Source organism: Aricia agestis, chromosome 9, assembly GCF_905147365.1.
Source record: "Aricia agestis chromosome 9, ilAriAges1.1, whole genome shotgun sequence".
NCBI classification, from domain to species: Eukaryota; Metazoa; Arthropoda; class Insecta; order Lepidoptera; family Lycaenidae; genus Aricia; species Aricia agestis.
The window spans coordinates 10,656,685-10,673,456 of NC_056414.1; the positions used below are offsets into that span (position 1 = coordinate 10,656,685).

General features: G+C 35.5%; 2 protein-coding genes across 4 annotated transcripts; both read right to left on the minus strand.

Moving 5' to 3' along the window:
* Positions 1–476: 476 nt before the first annotated feature.
* Positions 477–4,403, minus strand: LOC121730679 (metallophosphoesterase 1-like). Its single transcript, XM_042119821.1, has 7 exons — positions 4,213–4,403; positions 3,949–4,126; positions 3,587–3,728; positions 3,191–3,357; positions 2,702–2,781; positions 1,483–1,755; positions 477–713 (listed from the first exon to the last, which is right to left on the minus strand). Exons 1-7 carry the CDS (start codon positions 4,309–4,311, stop codon positions 579–581), a joined length of 1,074 nt encoding a protein of 357 aa, XP_041975755.1. The 5' UTR covers positions 4,312–4,403; the 3' UTR covers positions 477–578.
* A 568-nt stretch (positions 4,404–4,971) lies between these two features.
* LOC121730452 (ras GTPase-activating-like protein IQGAP1) lies at positions 4,972–15,927 on the minus strand. 3 transcript variants are annotated; one of them, XM_042119487.1, is made up of 14 exons: positions 15,582–15,927; positions 15,247–15,500; positions 14,805–14,882; positions 14,050–14,194; positions 12,858–13,937; positions 11,471–12,303; positions 10,528–11,384; positions 10,088–10,313; positions 9,367–9,531; positions 8,741–8,920; positions 7,936–8,076; positions 7,488–7,635; positions 6,476–6,869; positions 4,972–6,216 (listed from the first exon to the last, which is right to left on the minus strand). In XM_042119487.1, the coding sequence occupies exons 1-14, from the start codon at positions 15,625–15,627 to the stop codon at positions 5,859–5,861; spliced, it is 4,905 nt and encodes a 1,634-aa protein (XP_041975421.1). In that variant the 5' UTR covers positions 15,628–15,927; the 3' UTR covers positions 4,972–5,858. The 3 variants fall into 3 exon arrangements, with proteins under 3 accessions (XP_041975421.1, XP_041975420.1, XP_041975422.1); XM_042119486.1 differs by having other exon boundaries at positions 7,488–7,638; XM_042119488.1 differs by lacking the exon at positions 15,247–15,500 and having other exon boundaries at positions 7,488–7,638; positions 15,582–15,621.
* Positions 15,928–16,772: the final 845 nt, after the last annotated feature.

Here is a 16,772-nt window from a genome sequence, read left to right on the forward strand (position 1 = left end):
ACCAGTATTCAATATTGTAAGTAAAATAATGAATCTCTAAACTTATATCTACCTCTTTTGTATATTGTTTATAAATAATTTATTGAACCAGCTTAATCCTAAAATTGTTTGTGATAAGTTAGTCATTCTCCTTTTGTAATGGAAACTAAAACTTCCATTTTGAAATAAATGTTTTTATTACAAAAATGTATTTGTTAATATTAATCTAAATTAATGTTCTGTAATTAAATGTATATTGTACTGAATGCTTCATCTTGTCAATAATATTTATTATGAAATATAATATGTTTTTTTTAATTTTATTACTTCTATGGTTAAAACCTTGATGCAACTGAAAAAACATCAAATTTTGTGACTAACCTTTTAGTTTGGAGTTTGGACCATACAAACTTCTTTGGCTATCTATACAAGGCTATTCATAATTATTGTGATTATTCTTTGATATTTTCATATCTAAATACTACATAGTTTTCTACCATTAAGACATTATTAAAAGAATTACCTTGATCAGTCAACTTCTTTATTCATTTAAAACCTTGGTCAGATTCCTAGCAAGTTTGGCAAGATTACTTGGAAAACTATCTACCCATCACACTCATTCTTAACAGCAACACAACCAGAGTGATTATCATGACTACCGCAGTCACGACTACAGTCGCTTCTTTGGGCAAGCCGCACTTGTTCACAGCATAATCCGTTGGAGTTAAAGAAACCTGAAATAAAAGTAATGATTATGTAAAGGTAAATCCGAACAAATATTATAAAATATGTGAAGATGTGTCTATCCGTCTGCTACCTCTTCCCGATTACACAGCTGAACCGATTTAAATAAAGGACATATGATAGTTTGTGTTGCTGAAAAATGTACGGTCCCCGTGCGATACCGATGTCGGCGCAACGGAGTGGCAGGCAGAAAGCAAAAAATTAAAGCAATAAAAAACAAACGAATGACAACCACATCCAATTTTAATAACAAAATGAAAAATTCTATTGCCATGAAAGGGCGACATTGGGGCAACTAATAAGATGTCCATAGTCTCATAATATTTATTGGGCTTTGCATAGTAGGGTTTCATCTTTTGATAATGACTGAATTGAATTTTTGACGTGGGAGAGTCATACTTCGGCACGAATGGGCCGGCTCGACCGAAGAAATACCACGGGCTCACAGAAAACCGGCGTGAAACAGGGCTTGCGCTTGTTTCGCCGAGTGAGTGAGTTTACCGGAGGCCCAATACCCTACCCTTTTCCCTTCCCTACCCTCTCCTATTTCCTTCCCGACCCTCCCCTTTTGCCTTCCCTACCCTCCCCTATTACCCTATTCCCTCTTACAAGGCCGGCAACGCACCTGCAGCTCTTCTGATGCTGCGAGTGTCCATGGGCGACGGAAGTTGCTTTTCATCAGGTGACCCGTTTGGTCGTTTGCCCCCTTATTTCATAAAAAAAAGAAATCTTTTATTCATAAAAATAAATACAACATACCAGCATGTACTTCGGATTCCGTCTATTACGCCAGGAGAACGAAGGCACCGAATATTCTAGAAACTCGGTATCCCCATGAGAATGTGGCAACAGACATCCGTGATGCGTATGGCCACCGAACACAGCGCGCGGTTTCAACTTAGCCACAATATACTCTGTGGCTTCATGAGATATTGCATCGATTTTGTTCCTAAACTGCTTGTTTCTTTCTGGCAAAGGCGGCGAATCTTCATCTGTGCATTTTGAATCCGATGTTCGGTATAGTGGAAAATGCTGGAATATTAAAAAATTAAAGTAGGTTAAATAAAGATGTTGATACTTCACGTCATGTTAAAATTTTTCATACTCAAATAAAACATAACATGGTACAGGTTCCCTAGAATAAAAGTATTTTTTTTTTATTACTATCAAGCAAACCTTCGTGATTAGCGTCATTTTGATAAGACGAACTGTTATTTCCTTTGTTGAACCAAATTAGCTTGATAGTAATCAAAAAAATATAATATACTAGCTGTTGCCCGCGACTTCGTCCGCGTGGACTTCAGTTTATAGCGCGCGATGTCAACAAAATTGGTGTCAAAAGCTTTTATAAAAAAACCCTGGTACCCCTTAAATCAAAACAGCTGTGCAGTGTGTACTGTATAATATTTCATTTTTTAAAAATTAAACTTTATATTTTATGCCAAATTTTAAAGCTTTTTAGGACCATAATTACACAACTTTACCACTACTATTTATATCATTGATAGGTTTAACTTTTAAGGTTACGTCACTGCATAGATAAAGTACTGAGTTATTTAATAACGTAAAAAAGTAATAACAATCGAAAAAAAATCGAATCTCGAATGTAAGATGATACCACTTCTTATAGAAAGAAGTCTGGGCAAGCGTCACCGCGGTGTAGGAGACGCACGGCGCCATCTATTATGAATTTTTGGAACTAACTTAATTTGAACAAATTTACGCATTTTCACCCCCTTACAACCCTTTTTTTCAGTAAAAAAGTAGCCTATTACCTTTCTCAGGCTTTATACTATCAGTATACAAAATTTCATTACAATCGGTTCGGTAGTTTTGGCGTGAAAGCGAGACAGACAGACAGAGATATTTTCGCATTTATAATATTAGTATAGATTCTAGGGAACTCCGAACTTGTACTAATACTCCTATTATGAGTTTATTAAAATTATAAAAAATACTAGAAGTTACCAAAACATACCTGCATGAGTATTGGTTTGCTGTAGTTGAATTTTGGACCATTTTCGCAATCACTTGGAATTTCTGCACATCTCAATGAATCTGAAACAAAACTATTAGAAGTATTTATTTGTCCATCCAATACTAAATTATGTATGAGGATACCTTAAGTCCTAGGAAAGTATATTATACGAGCTTTTGCCCGCGGCTTCACTCGCGTTAAGAAGTATTATTATATACAAATTTTCATCCCCTATTTGAACCCCTTGGGGTATAACATCTACCTGCATGCCAAATTTCAGCCCGATCCGTCCAGTGGTTTGGGCTGTGCGTTGATAGATCACTATGTCAGTCAGTCAGTCACCTTTAAGTTTTATATATATAGAAGAGTACAATGGTATCATTCCGGTAAGTGTATGGTTTCTGTTCTAGAAACTAATTTTGGCCCAAGAAAGATGCTGGCAACATCTAGTTGACAAATAAGTAGTTATTTTTGTTTTTTAACAATTACCTGAAAGTTTTTCTATAGCCCTTCTTGCTGTTGTACAAAGTCTACAATTATCGCCTTCCAAAGCCATTGAATTTAAGAGAACAAAATGGTTCTCTTTCAATATTATGTGCTGAACTGAAGGAGCCTTCAAGTATTTTTCAAATCTTTCAGCAGAACCACGCCATATTCTGAAATAAATCAATATTTTTAAACATGTTCAAAACTACTAAGTGAAGAATTAGGCAAAAAGTTTTTTCAGTCACGTCACTCAAGCTAAGTTGTTATGGCCATTATATTTTTATCAAACTTCTCTTTAAATACCACAGCATAAAAGTAATATAATATTTTTTGATTCAGGCTCATTCTAACTTATAATATTCTTAAAATCTGAAAATACTATATTATACAAAACATTACCTATTATGAAAACCAATATCATGATTCCCAACGGTGACATACATTTTTGTGGGCTCAGGTACGTAGAATATATTGTAGAATCTATCCACATAATCCTTGAATTGTTCATGATCGGTCCACTCTCCTTCATCAAACAAATCTCCTAAAATGAAAAAAATCTATAATGAATCTATGGTTTTATTAACAAGTTAATCTGTTTTATAATAATGTTAATCTATCTATCATTCAATGTTAATGTTAATCTATAATAATTACAATAATAATTGTAAATTAATATATTAACAACACATAAGCTATTTCTTTTATATTATACTGCCTCAGATTGAAAAAAAAATTTTTTTTGAACAGTGTTCACAACTTACCGAGTACAAAAACAACTTCTGGTTCGTGTAATGTCATAATAGCTTGAAATGCTTGCTTCATTTGCCACTCTCGTCTCCATTTGTCCAGCCAATGTCCTCTGAATGGACCCAGCAAATGTGGGTCAGCTATGATCAACACTTTGAGAGTATCAGCATTTTGCAATGTTGGCCAAGCACACTGAAAAATATAATACAACATAATAAGCACTAACCAAACTTAAAAAGTTTAGTATAAATGTCTATTATAATAATTATTGTCATTACCTGGGCAACCACAACCAAATAAATTAGATATTCACAATAAAAATATATAAAAGCTAAGCCAAAGAGAAATATGAAAGCCTTTTTTGTCACTCTTCTCATTTTATGTAATATTATTTACACTTGTGTATTTAGTGTCATAATAATTAAGTTTTTATCATAATACTTGAAGAAATATGAGTTTAAATAATAAAATAAAATATTTAAAATACTGATAAGACTTATCACTACCACACATTTTTGACAGCTGAAAACAAAAGTTATATAAAATAGGTACAAAATGTAGGTGTCAGCACTTACCTTGTACGTAGAAATATTGACCAATCACAAGGCATTTCGAAAATCATCCTCCAATGAAGTTCAAACTGTACCAAACGATGCGCTCGGCGCGTGTACGATTGGTAGCTCGATTGTCATTTATGTCTGCCTTTATCAGCCAAACTCATTGGCGCTAAGTTTAAACTTTGGTTTTAAACAGTACCTACTATTCGCTTATAAACTTTGGGATTGCTAAAGTTTTACATAGCAAGGGGATACTTAATTTTAATAATGCAATAGGTCATAAAATAACATAAAAACAAACTACAGAGCCTCATTAAATATTATAATATCACATGAAAATTTAATTCAGTATAAATATAAAACCTTAATTGTGAATTATTATTATTACTAACAGCTTATTGTTAAAGGATTGACCTGCAGTTATCATTAAGGCGCAGCGCAGACGAGACTAGACGACAGACTATCCGTGACGCACTTTTTAGTCCGTGGAAATAGAACCTATGCAATTTTATGCAGTAACGCACACGACGCCCAGCGCAGACGTGTGTGTTACTGGATAGGTTACGGACTAAAAAGTGCATCACGGATAGTCTGTCGTCTGAGCTGCGATTTAAAATGCCAATTTCACGAACGTCTATTATAGTTAAATTGTTGATAATTGCGTCCAGGTACGATTTCTCTCTCTCATTTTTCACATGAGAAGTCATGATATTTTAACAAGACTTCTCACATTATACCTACACGTTAGTGAAATTGGAACATACAAAATATAATAATTAACATTCAAAACATAGTTAAATATAACTTAAATAATACATTAATAACATACTTATGGGTATAATCCTAAGCTAATAATTTTAAAATATTTGGTCAAAAATACTTATTTTGTACTTAATATAGGTGATGTATAATAATGTGAGAATACGTATTCTTGGCATTCATCATTGTTAACAGACTAGCTTTCTATTCGGAATTTTGAACGCGATATCAACTTGTTGCTTGTTTGCAAATATTGCTTACATTGTATGCTGACTTTCTAAACCTGTGTACCTTGGGTCTAGTGGACATTAGTATAAGAGTGACATCTTAAAATGCTTAATAAAACAAAAATAATTATTGTAACATACAACAAAAAAAATATTCAATTCATAATATAGAGAGCATTAGCTTATTCAGAGAGCTTTTTAAAGTTATTCGACATCAATATAATCTCATTAGTTTAATATTTCATGGGTCTTAAATATGATGAAGTATAGTAAGCGACTTTTCTGTCGACACCATGGGCAGATTGTACTGTATACTACTTAAGTAAGTACTCAATTTTGAAAACAACATTACGAACAATACAAATGACATTATTTTCCACATCATTTACCATAAAACTTGCTGTTCAACAAGAAAATTAGCAAATTAACATTAATTTTAGCTTTTCCAAACATGTCCATTATGGTGCAGCCCTCATACTGTTTCTGCAGTAGATCCTGTATGTCCACTTCTATAGATTCCATTTCGACACCCATAAACTTCCCCTTCACTGTGAACACGCCGTTGGTATTCGTAGGTGTAATTTCAAACTGTACGTTTTTCAGTTGTGAATTCGAGAGTCCGTCTATTTCCAGCAAAACGCCTCTTTCTAGTAGCTTCGAGCCGGAGTATTTCACTGTTAGTTTTGATTTCAGTTTTTGCACATCCTTCCCCGATCGCCTTAGACAAGCATGAACACTTCTGAAAATGTAATTTTGTTTAAACAAATAATCTAAACACAAAATCTACTATGTCCTTCTTTGAGTTTTTTTTTTAGTTTATAACATTTTAATATCAGATTTTAAATTTGAATTGCCTAACGTCAAAACATCTACCAATCAACAAAACTTGTTGAACGGTTAACTCCTATAAATTAACCCATCAATCCCCAAGTGTCTGTGATTCCCACGAACAAAGTATTAAAAACGTCAGACTCAGAAATCATACTCAAGACACTTACTTTTTTCCAGTATGCAAATTGTCCAGGCACGACTTTATATACTCGTTGTACGATTTACATTTCTCCTCATAATACTTCGTCTTCTCCTGCAAGCTCTGTTTGGTCCGTATCAGTGTCGATAAGGCTCTTCTTTGCGCCTGTCTGTACTTGCCCTTATTGCATAGATCTAGTGCTATAGATGTGACAACAGCCTGGTAACCATCCTCTCTAGTTACATAGCCCTCTTCTTCGAGTAATTGTAAGTTTTTTCGTAGTTTCGCGATATGTTCCCTCAACGTCATGACTTCGTCGGGCTTCGCTTGGCCGGAATAAATCCGTCTTTTAACCTTCTCGCTGTATTGGTCTTGCTGCTCTTTTGTCGTGCCTATGCATAGAGCTTCTAATAGATGCTCACCTAAAATAAAAATAAAACATTTTATATCCTTGAACAAAATTGACAAGAAATAAACTAGCTTTACGGCTAACTAGGGCCGAGCCACAACGCATCGCAGCGGCATGCGGCATCTATGGAGGGTAGATGGAGTAGAACTATCTTATATGGGGGATATTTGAAAAAGTGTCCAGCTGTATGCAGTAAATAATAGTTGAAAAATCCTCCAAGAGTGGCGCTAGCTGCAGCAAAGGGTATGGAATTAATGTAGCCGTTGGTGACAAAATATAAATTGAAGTAGGTATATTAAAATATAACCTAAAATAGCTGAAATAATAGCTGCTAAATGATTTAAAATTTACCCTGTTGCTACTGTAGTGCCACCCTAATTTAACGCATTTCAGCGGAAACCTTTTACATACAGAGATAGTTCTCCTCCATGTACACTCCATAGCGGCGTCGCATCGTAAACTTCTACATTACTTTGCAATGAAAGTGACGCAACGCAGTGTCGTGGCGTGGCATCTCTCGCTTTTTAAAAACATAGCAACTCTGCCTAACTAATTGCCATATTTTTTTAATTCAACCTGTGACACAGATATACAAAAAACTGCATATACTGATGTGTAAATTATAACTCACCATTCAAAAATGGAATAATCGCCACACAAAGTTCTTTGGTCTTTATGAATAGCTTGTTTAGATCCGTCATATCGTCGGCCGGAGCTTGGAACTTGTTGACTAGCGCCAGACACACTTCCAACCTTGCGTTTTCCTCCGCCTCTCCTACCTGCTAAAAAATTACGTTTAATCCAAATTCTTTAGAAACATCCTAAACTTGCACTATAAAACTCTGGAATGAACTGTCGCCAGTAATATGTCCGGACCAATACGACCGACACTTCAAGAAGAGAGTGTATTCCCTCTTAAAAGGCCGGCAACGCACCTGCTCTTCTGATGTAGCGTGTGTCCATGGGCGACGGTAGGTGACCCTTTGCTCGTTTGCCCCATTATTTTATATTAAAAAAACTAAATGTTATAATTATTAATTGTGCCAGTCGTTCGTAAGAGTAACTTATTACTTTATTACCATTGTCACATCTCGCGACGCCAGTTGAGCTACAGAGGGCACTTCTCCCAAGTCGTCCAGCAATATATTTAGCCTGTCGTTCGGATCAGACGCTAATATGTCTTGGTACTCGATTAGCAACGCGTGTGTGTCCACAATTTCCTGTGAAAAAGAAATGTAAATACTTAAATACTGCGTGATTTAAGAGGGCTACTGACCCAAAAAATCAAACATTGTCCTTGTCTCTTCACACTCACGCCAGTCTTTCATATGCCAGGTGAAAAAGGACGACGCGGCGTCATCGCCAAGTTAGTTTTACTTGAATAAAAGACGAACTATAATGATTATGAAAAAAGTATTTTGAGCAAATTTAGGTTTTATCAATGCCTTTTTAGGTATAAAAAAATATTAAAGAAAAGACAGCAAACTTCGAAGATCCAAGCAAAAATGTGTCTAAAACAAGGTTTTTTGTAAAAAAGAAACTATCGAGCATTTTTTCAGTAATCGTGTTTTCGTCTTGAGCATTTAATCTTCATGAACTGAAGTCACTTTTGTAGACTTACAGATTTTGAGATCAAGGTTTAAGTATGTACTCAAGTTAGGGTCAGGTGCATTCTTAACAACGAAAATATACTGGGTAAAAGCTAATTCGAAAGCGCAAAATAGAACCACGTGGGGCCTTCCCCACGTGGTTCTATTTTGCGCTTTTTATGCATAAAAAAGTAACCTTGTCCTGTGCTTGGTCTACTACATACCTAAAATGGCCATCACAATCGGTATACTAGCTACAAAATGTATTCGAAGTTAACAAATATTATCTCATTACCTGTACAGTGATATAAATATGCGGGTGGTCCAGCAGCGTTGCTTCAGTATACTCGTCGACGGCGAAATATTCCTCAAGCGTAGGCCCTCGGCAGCACTTGCTGAATAGCTCCTTCATCTTCTCATGGCATTCAATGATGAAGGGATTGAGACAGCGAAGGTGACTCGATTCTTCACCAAACTGAAACATTATATAATATGTCTTTAGGTGAGAGAGAAAGGATGGTTTGGATTTTTTTTTTTTGGTTTTTTTTTTCAACATTGTACAGATTGACTGCAATAGTATTAGAGTAATTTCTACTGTTGTATACAATTGTCAATTGTTACAGATTATTGTCAGCACTTGTTTAAAATGAAAACCTTATATTATATTATGGTCTTAGTCAATGTAATAAAAATTTAAATTGGCCTCTTTAGCTGATCGCACGTGTGTCAGAACCGTATATGCGTACCGCAAAGGCGCAAAGTACACGAAATGCAGCGCGTACGGAGCGAACGAATGTGTGAGGTTTCACATAATTTTATTTAAACGGTGATCGCACGTTAGTCAGCACGCACGCGCTGAACGCGCAGCATTCTAGATTTCGTTAAATCATATTTTAGAAGAAAAAAAACTAAGCAACTTACTCCTTTCTTTGCAGCTGAGAAGTGTAAAATTTTGGCGACAGAAGCGAGATTCTTCCGTTGATCTGTTGTGAGGCTGGCTCCGTTTGCCATGTTGATGATGTGAAAAGCGTCAGGCGCCACTATCGCCGCGTTAAGGAACTGATAGTATACCAGGTTACCAATAACCTGTAAACAATAAGTTGTTAGAATAAAATATTCATTTCACTTTAAGATCTTAATTTCTAAAAGCCAATGGTGACCCGCTATTAGAATTTAGCTATGAGACGGTTTGTTGATCAGCAAGGCCCCCCTAAGGGCTACTGGCGCCTGTGTGCAAAAAAAGGATTTTGGCGCCCCTTTAGGCAAATTTTTTGGGACTTGGCACTTGGCGCCCTTAAAGATGGCAATCTGGCGCCCCTAGAGGATGGCGCCCGTGTGCATTGCACACATTGCACATATGGTAGCGGGGGCCCAATGATCAGTGTGACATGTAATCGGTAGTTGTAAACATGTCCAAGTTTCGCTAAGCGATTTCAAAATTGTGGGCCGAAGATATTATTTTTTTTTGTACATATGGCATAATATGGCTATAGCAGGGGTTCCCAAACTTATTTTGTCTACTGCCCACTTTGAGATTATTTTTTTTTGCGCTTCCTTTAGGCCTGCAGCGCCCACAAGGGGCCTTATCGCCCACTTTGGAAAAAACTGGGCTATAGCTATGAAGACCGAAGAAATAAATTACCTTCAAGACATCTTTTTCTGGTGTATAAGGAAACTTCGATGTGAGACAACGGTGTAACACTCGCGCCATGTATGTTATACAAAATGGTATCAGTTCAATTGAATTCGTAATTTTATCCAGGAACATGATCACCACTGACTTTAATTGAGACAATGCCTTCTCCAATCTTGATTTTACCTCAGGATATTGTAAAGCTTCCTCCACTGTTACTGAATATGGTAAATTCCTGTAATTTTAAATCAATTTTTATGGTATAAAAAATAACTTATTTGCACTATAGAGTTAGTTCTAGTGGATAAGGATTTATATCCAAAAGAGCAAGAGAAACGCAGCTACCGTAGTTCCCTTCTACCCAAACCATACGCCCGTATTTTGCGTACATACGTTGCGTACGTATACGCAAATAGCGTAAAAAATGATACATCGGAGTGAATACTTACGATATTTGGCCAGTTTTCATTTCAGTTTCATTCCTCCAGGCCTTATAAATTTCGACAGGTCCAGTCTCTATATTTAATTCTTTGTCCTTTAAAATCTTTTCAACCAATGGCCCGATAATAGTCTGAAGACTGTTTAATCCTGACAACTGTCTTGTTAGACTCACAGCCATTTTCAAAACGAGAGGAGTAGATGAAATGATATCGAAAGGCTTTGAAACTTTACAACTTATTTCCTCTTCTAAGGTAAACCTGAACAATTTTAACAGTAAATACTCGTCTCGGGCGTAAGCTCCAAAATTGTAGAGACTCAGCACTACGTTTTGAAGGAACGAATTAGTCTTGTTCTGTGGGATGCAAAATAATAGTTTGGAAAGGTATGTAGGATTGGTCTGCAATTCGTAAAACAGATGCTGGTATCCATCTAGCAGTCGTTTGCTCTCTTTGGTTAAGGATTTTAAGCCCTTTACAGCTGTGGTTACAGTCATCAGAGGCCCTTTTCCATCGCGATTTAAAACTAAATTCGTCATTGAGTTATGTTTTACCAAATTATTTAATTTTAAGCCATGAGCGGCGACGTCCTGTAAGGCTATCCGATTTTGAACGAGCAATCCAATTTTCAAATCCATGTTATCGATTTGTTTGGACAGCTCCTGATTTTTTCGAATAGACTGGACCACCTCAGATTTAAGGGATTGCAGTTCTATTTCTCTATCGTAATCTTCGGTGGAAAAGTCAAGCATGGGAATAAACTTTTTAACAATCTTAAGAGGTGGATTGGGAGAATGGATTAAGGACGTGAAAGCGTTGCGCGCACGTCTTCCTCTCCAGAGCGCTTGAATTTTTATAATCTTATGCTCCTGGAAATGAAATATTGAATTAGTAATCAAACAAAGTAAACCTGTATTGCATCAATTGAATCAAGTATTTACAAACAAAATCATACCTGTACTTTATACCAGACCATGGGATTCTGTTTCCTCTCTCGTTTTAGTTTGGCTTCAATAGCTTTCATTTTGATGAGTGTGCTATATTTTCTTTTCACCAGAATTTTACGCCACCACGATTGAATTTTAACGACATACTTCTCATTAGCTTGTAAATACTGATGCCGGCTAAATAATTTTCTTAGCAGGTATCCCCTACAATGTGCTTGGAATACTGTGACAGATTTCTCGAATAACTTCTGTTTATAAGCATTAATGTGGTGTTTATTTGTTTTCTCAATGACAACATTTATATCCTTTTTGGTTAAATAGCGAGCATACGGAACAAAGTCCTTTGGTGTAGTCCAACTGTAGGAGTAGGACTCTACATCAATATACAAAGTGTTGCCAGCATCAGTGTGACATACAATCCATGGGCAAATATGATGCCCCTTTTTCTTTAGTGCTCTTGAGAACATTTGAAAATATACATCCTTACAGGAGCTGTCTATGAAAGCAGATTCAGAGAGAGCAGAAGATGATAGTGCATCCCAAAATCCTTTTGTGTCATTTTTGAGTATAGAAGAATTTAATTGAACAATTATGTCGGTTAGTTCCTTTGCCTTTGATGACTCAATGTTGACATCTTTTATTGCATTGATTATATCTTCGTACCAAAGATTTTGTGACTCCTTTTGCTGCAAAACTTTCTTCAATGTTCTCATATACAAATGATATTCTTCTTTATGCAGTGCCATAGGTAATTTTAAACAAGGATTCTTTAATAACGTTATTAGAGAGTTAACTTCCCCATCAGTCACTGCCTTGTTGATATTATCTATAACTTCTACAACTGTAACAAAATTCAAAATCTTTAGTTTCTTTAGTGTACAATAATTATAAGGTAAGAAAAAGTGTCCATCACATTAAAACTGCATTAAAATCCACTCATTACAATCGATGTACAGGCTGGATTTAGTTAAGAGATAGTTTTAAGCCAGGAAGAGACATAGGATAGACTTTATAATACGCTTTAGCACACAAACATTCTTTAACTGCTTTTTTAAATTTGTCTAAAGGTAGATTTTGAACATTTTCTGGGATTTTATTGTATAGGCGTATACATTGGCCTTTAAAGGATTTGCTTATTTTGGCTAGTCTGAACATTGGTATTGCTAACTTGTTCTTATTTCTAGTATTTACATTATGATTATCACTTTTCTTTTTGAAAATATTTATGTTCTTTCTAACATATAAGAGATTTTGCAAAATGTATTGAGATGTGACGGTCAGAATTATTATTTCTTTAAATTTTTCTCTTAGAGATTCCAAAGACGACATCTTATAAATAGAACGAATGTTATGTTATGTAGTAAAAAACAAAACTCAATTTAATATCATACTTACGTTCATCATTATCATCATCTTTCATATTAACCATGTCCACAGTGTCTCTAATATCTTCAAGTGTTAGTAAGGTGCATTCACACCCTTCTCTCACTTTTACTTGCATTGCAGACACCAGAGCTGAGAAGTAGCGGCGGCGGCAGTGAGCTCGGAGTCCTGTCAACTGAATTTTCTTAGCATTTAATGCCTTCCATACCGCCATCTCGTCGCCACGTTCGACTGCTTCCGATACTGCTGCTATATTCATAAGAGATAAAGCAGTTGAAGCTATCTCACTCTCATTTAGATTTTTGTCTAGCTCACACTTCTCCAATCTCATTTCTTCAAATAGAAGCGGTGCAGCAAATTCGTCGATCCTAAAATTCAGTCCCAACTGAGGACTAGTCAATGCGTTGAAGAGATCATCCGGAGTCCCTACATCCAATGCCTCATTCACCAGTGCTATAGCTTTCTTGTGATCATTATGGTCAGCCGCTTTCAAATTCCCATCATTGATGATATTCTGAAAAATCTTTTGCCAATTTCCTATATTATCAATGTCAATGTCTTTGCAATTTTTCAGGATGTCTTGAATAACATCACAGTAGAAATCTAAATTATTAGGATTGTAATTTTTTATCTTTATGCAGTCTTCATTGAATATTTTTTGCAATTTGCTTGTGTCATTATTTTTAGAAGCTGTACAGAGTGATTTCCAAAAGTATTTGTAATTAGTGGCAGTAATGTGCCCCTGGACTTCTGCAAGTGTAAGTATATCATCATATTCATCAGGTACGTAGCTGTCATTCATAGAATGGTTATGGGCCACTTCTTCCTTTTGACATTTAGCTTTTTTCAGTGCAGCTTTATATTCATCCATTAAGTAATTTTGAAGGTATTTTATTTTCAATTTGGGATTCAAAAGGGCAGGTGTGATGGATTTTTCTGTGTCCAGCATATTGTTCAGCTCAATTAGAGCAGTTTGTACAGCATTTTTATCATTGTCACTATTATTGGACAAGAGTCCACCAATCTTTTGAAATGCTGGAAGGGGATGCTTGCACTTTTGCAAATCCTTTGTTATTGAATCCAATTCTTCATCTGTAAAATTAAACCAAAAACTTAATACATTTAAAGGACACATTTTATAATTGACTTATTTTTACCTATTAAATATCATAGAGTAATTTGATTATTATATACAAGATCATACCTGTAAAAACAGCTTTGCCAAAGACATCTCGAATTAATGGTGCTTTTCCAAGTTTAAATAAATGGGAGCTCAAGGCATGTAAACAGTAAATTACTCTTGGCATATTTTTATTATCATAAATGTCAGTAGTTTCAGGTTGGAAAGTCTGTAAAAATGCACAATATCATTGTAAGGATAGTATTTAAATCATTCTTTTTTTTTTTTTTTTTTTTTTTTAATGAAATAAGGGGACAAACGAGCAAACGGGTCACCTGATGGTAAGCAACTTCCGTCGCCCATGGACACTCGCAGCATCAGAAGAGCTGCAGGTGCGTTGCCGACCTTTTAGAGGAAATAGGGTAATAGGAGAGGGTAGGGATGGGAAGGGAATAGGGGTGGGTAGGAAAGGGAATAGGGTAGGGGATTGGGCCTCCGGTAAACTCACTCACTCGGCGAAACACAGCGCAAGCGCTGTTTCACGCCGGTTTTCTGTGAGAACGTGGTATTTCTCCGGTCGAGCCGGCCCATTCGTGCCGAAACATGGCTCTCCCACGTATAGTTCTCTGTTACCCCATAAGGTTTGAATAATATTATTAAATGCCAATTTAACCAAGACCGCTAATTGTCCCCACACAATTGTCCTTTCACAGATACAAAAATGAAAGAGACAATAGGATATTTAAGCCAGATTATGTTAAACCCAATTAGAATTAGAAATTAGAAAAAAGGTGGTTCATCCCTTGATCGATCGCTTGGGAGTGCATTAAAATACTTACACAAGGTAACTCAGTCCTCTTTAAAACTTGTAGAAACATGTTAATATTATCGGTATGTTTAAATTGCAAGCCCATGAACTGTAAATAGAAAACATTTCAACATATATATATTTTTTTAATTTATACCATTTTGTTTTTTTTATAACTCAAGGTAAACTTTATATATATTGATGAGAAAAATATAATAAAAACTATGAATAATCTAGTGACGGACTGACTGATTGACATAGTGATCTATCAACGCACACCCCAAACCACTGGACGGACCGGGCTGAAATTTGGCATGCAGGTAGATGTTATAACGTAGGCATCTGCTAAGAAAGGATTTCAATAAATTCCAACCCCAAGGGGTTCAAATAGGGGATGAAAGTTTGTATATAATAACACTTCTTAACGCGAGCGAAGCCGCGGGCAAATGCTCGTATGTAACATAAAATTATACCTTAAAACGTTTTTGATCAATATCATATATTTTATTGAGTGGTAATAAGTCTGGTGCAATAAAGTGTCCTAATTTCGCCAAATAAACACCATTTCGTAAGCTCTCCTCAAATTCGATCACAGGTGGCAATTCCTCATTAAGACATGCCTCCATCCATGTCTTTGCTTCTTCCAAGCGACATAAATATTCATATGCTATTGTTCTATGCCTAATTATATCCATTTCCTGAGCCGTCTTGCGAACATCTGAGTCGCCTAATAACAAAGTTAGTTTTTATATTTCTTTATTTGAATAAAACAGATCAACTAAAACAAACATGGCAAGTAAGTACTTACAATCGTCAATTCGACCGATTAATATTTCCTCGCCGTCTTTCCCCATGGTTATTACTTTTCCACAAGGTAAATGTTTTATGGAATCATTCGATATAAAAGTTAAATGAGAGCCGTTACAAGGAAGCTCATACAGCGTTTACTACGGTTTGTCACAAATTCACAACTATATCAATTTTGAACAAAACACGTATCTCGGCACTAACACTATAATCATTGGTGAATAAACACGACAAGCGGTACATAGTAATTACATTTAAATAATTATTAATACTCGTATTATTATTTTCTACAAAAACTTACTTTACAAAGCAATTACAAAGTTCAAATAAACGGTTTTACAAGTTGGGTTTTCGCAGTTGACAGAGACCACAGAATACTAGTATATAAACAGAGACAGACGAATAATATGACACTGACAAGTTGCTGTCAAGTCAAACCACAGAGTCATTGAACTAATCATAGGATAAGGCATGGAATTAATATGTACTACGTACAGCAGTACATATTAATTCCATGGGCTATGGTTATAATACTTTACCTATGCACAGAGTCAAACTCAAACACAGGTTGACATGTGGTTGAGATCATAGACACGCATAATTATATAATTGGCTAACTTTTTTTTTTGTTTGGAATACGCAGGGCTGCGATTCATTTCGTTTTCATTCATTCATACGATTCAATCAGCGATTTTCAGGCACCATATTTTTAAAGAATTAGGAGTCACACTGCAAGGATATTTTGGTTTCAAATGAAAGATAATCCACGTCTACACCATACAAAATTTATAGCCGCATACAAAATTTTCACATTTAATACGTTTTAACCATCACAATAATCGCAAAAGTTAAAAAAATGGGGTTTGATTATATAACATTATAGCTAAATACATTAAACTAAGGAAAATAAATACAGAAAAAAATGTTGCTTATTTAGTCCCCTATACGAATAGCTAAATATTTTATATAAAAAAAAAACATTTCCATGTATAAGAAAAAATAAGAAACGCTCTCAAATTTCTTCATACATTTTCGCCCTATCAAGAAAGCGGCGAGCGTCGTAACCGCCACTGTACAAGGCGCGCTGATATTGAATGTTATTTTAATGTTCTTAACGTCGATATTCGTACTGACCTGCTAATTTTTGTCATAATTTTTGTGATAGCGTCCTTATAAGGTGTATTTTTAAAAG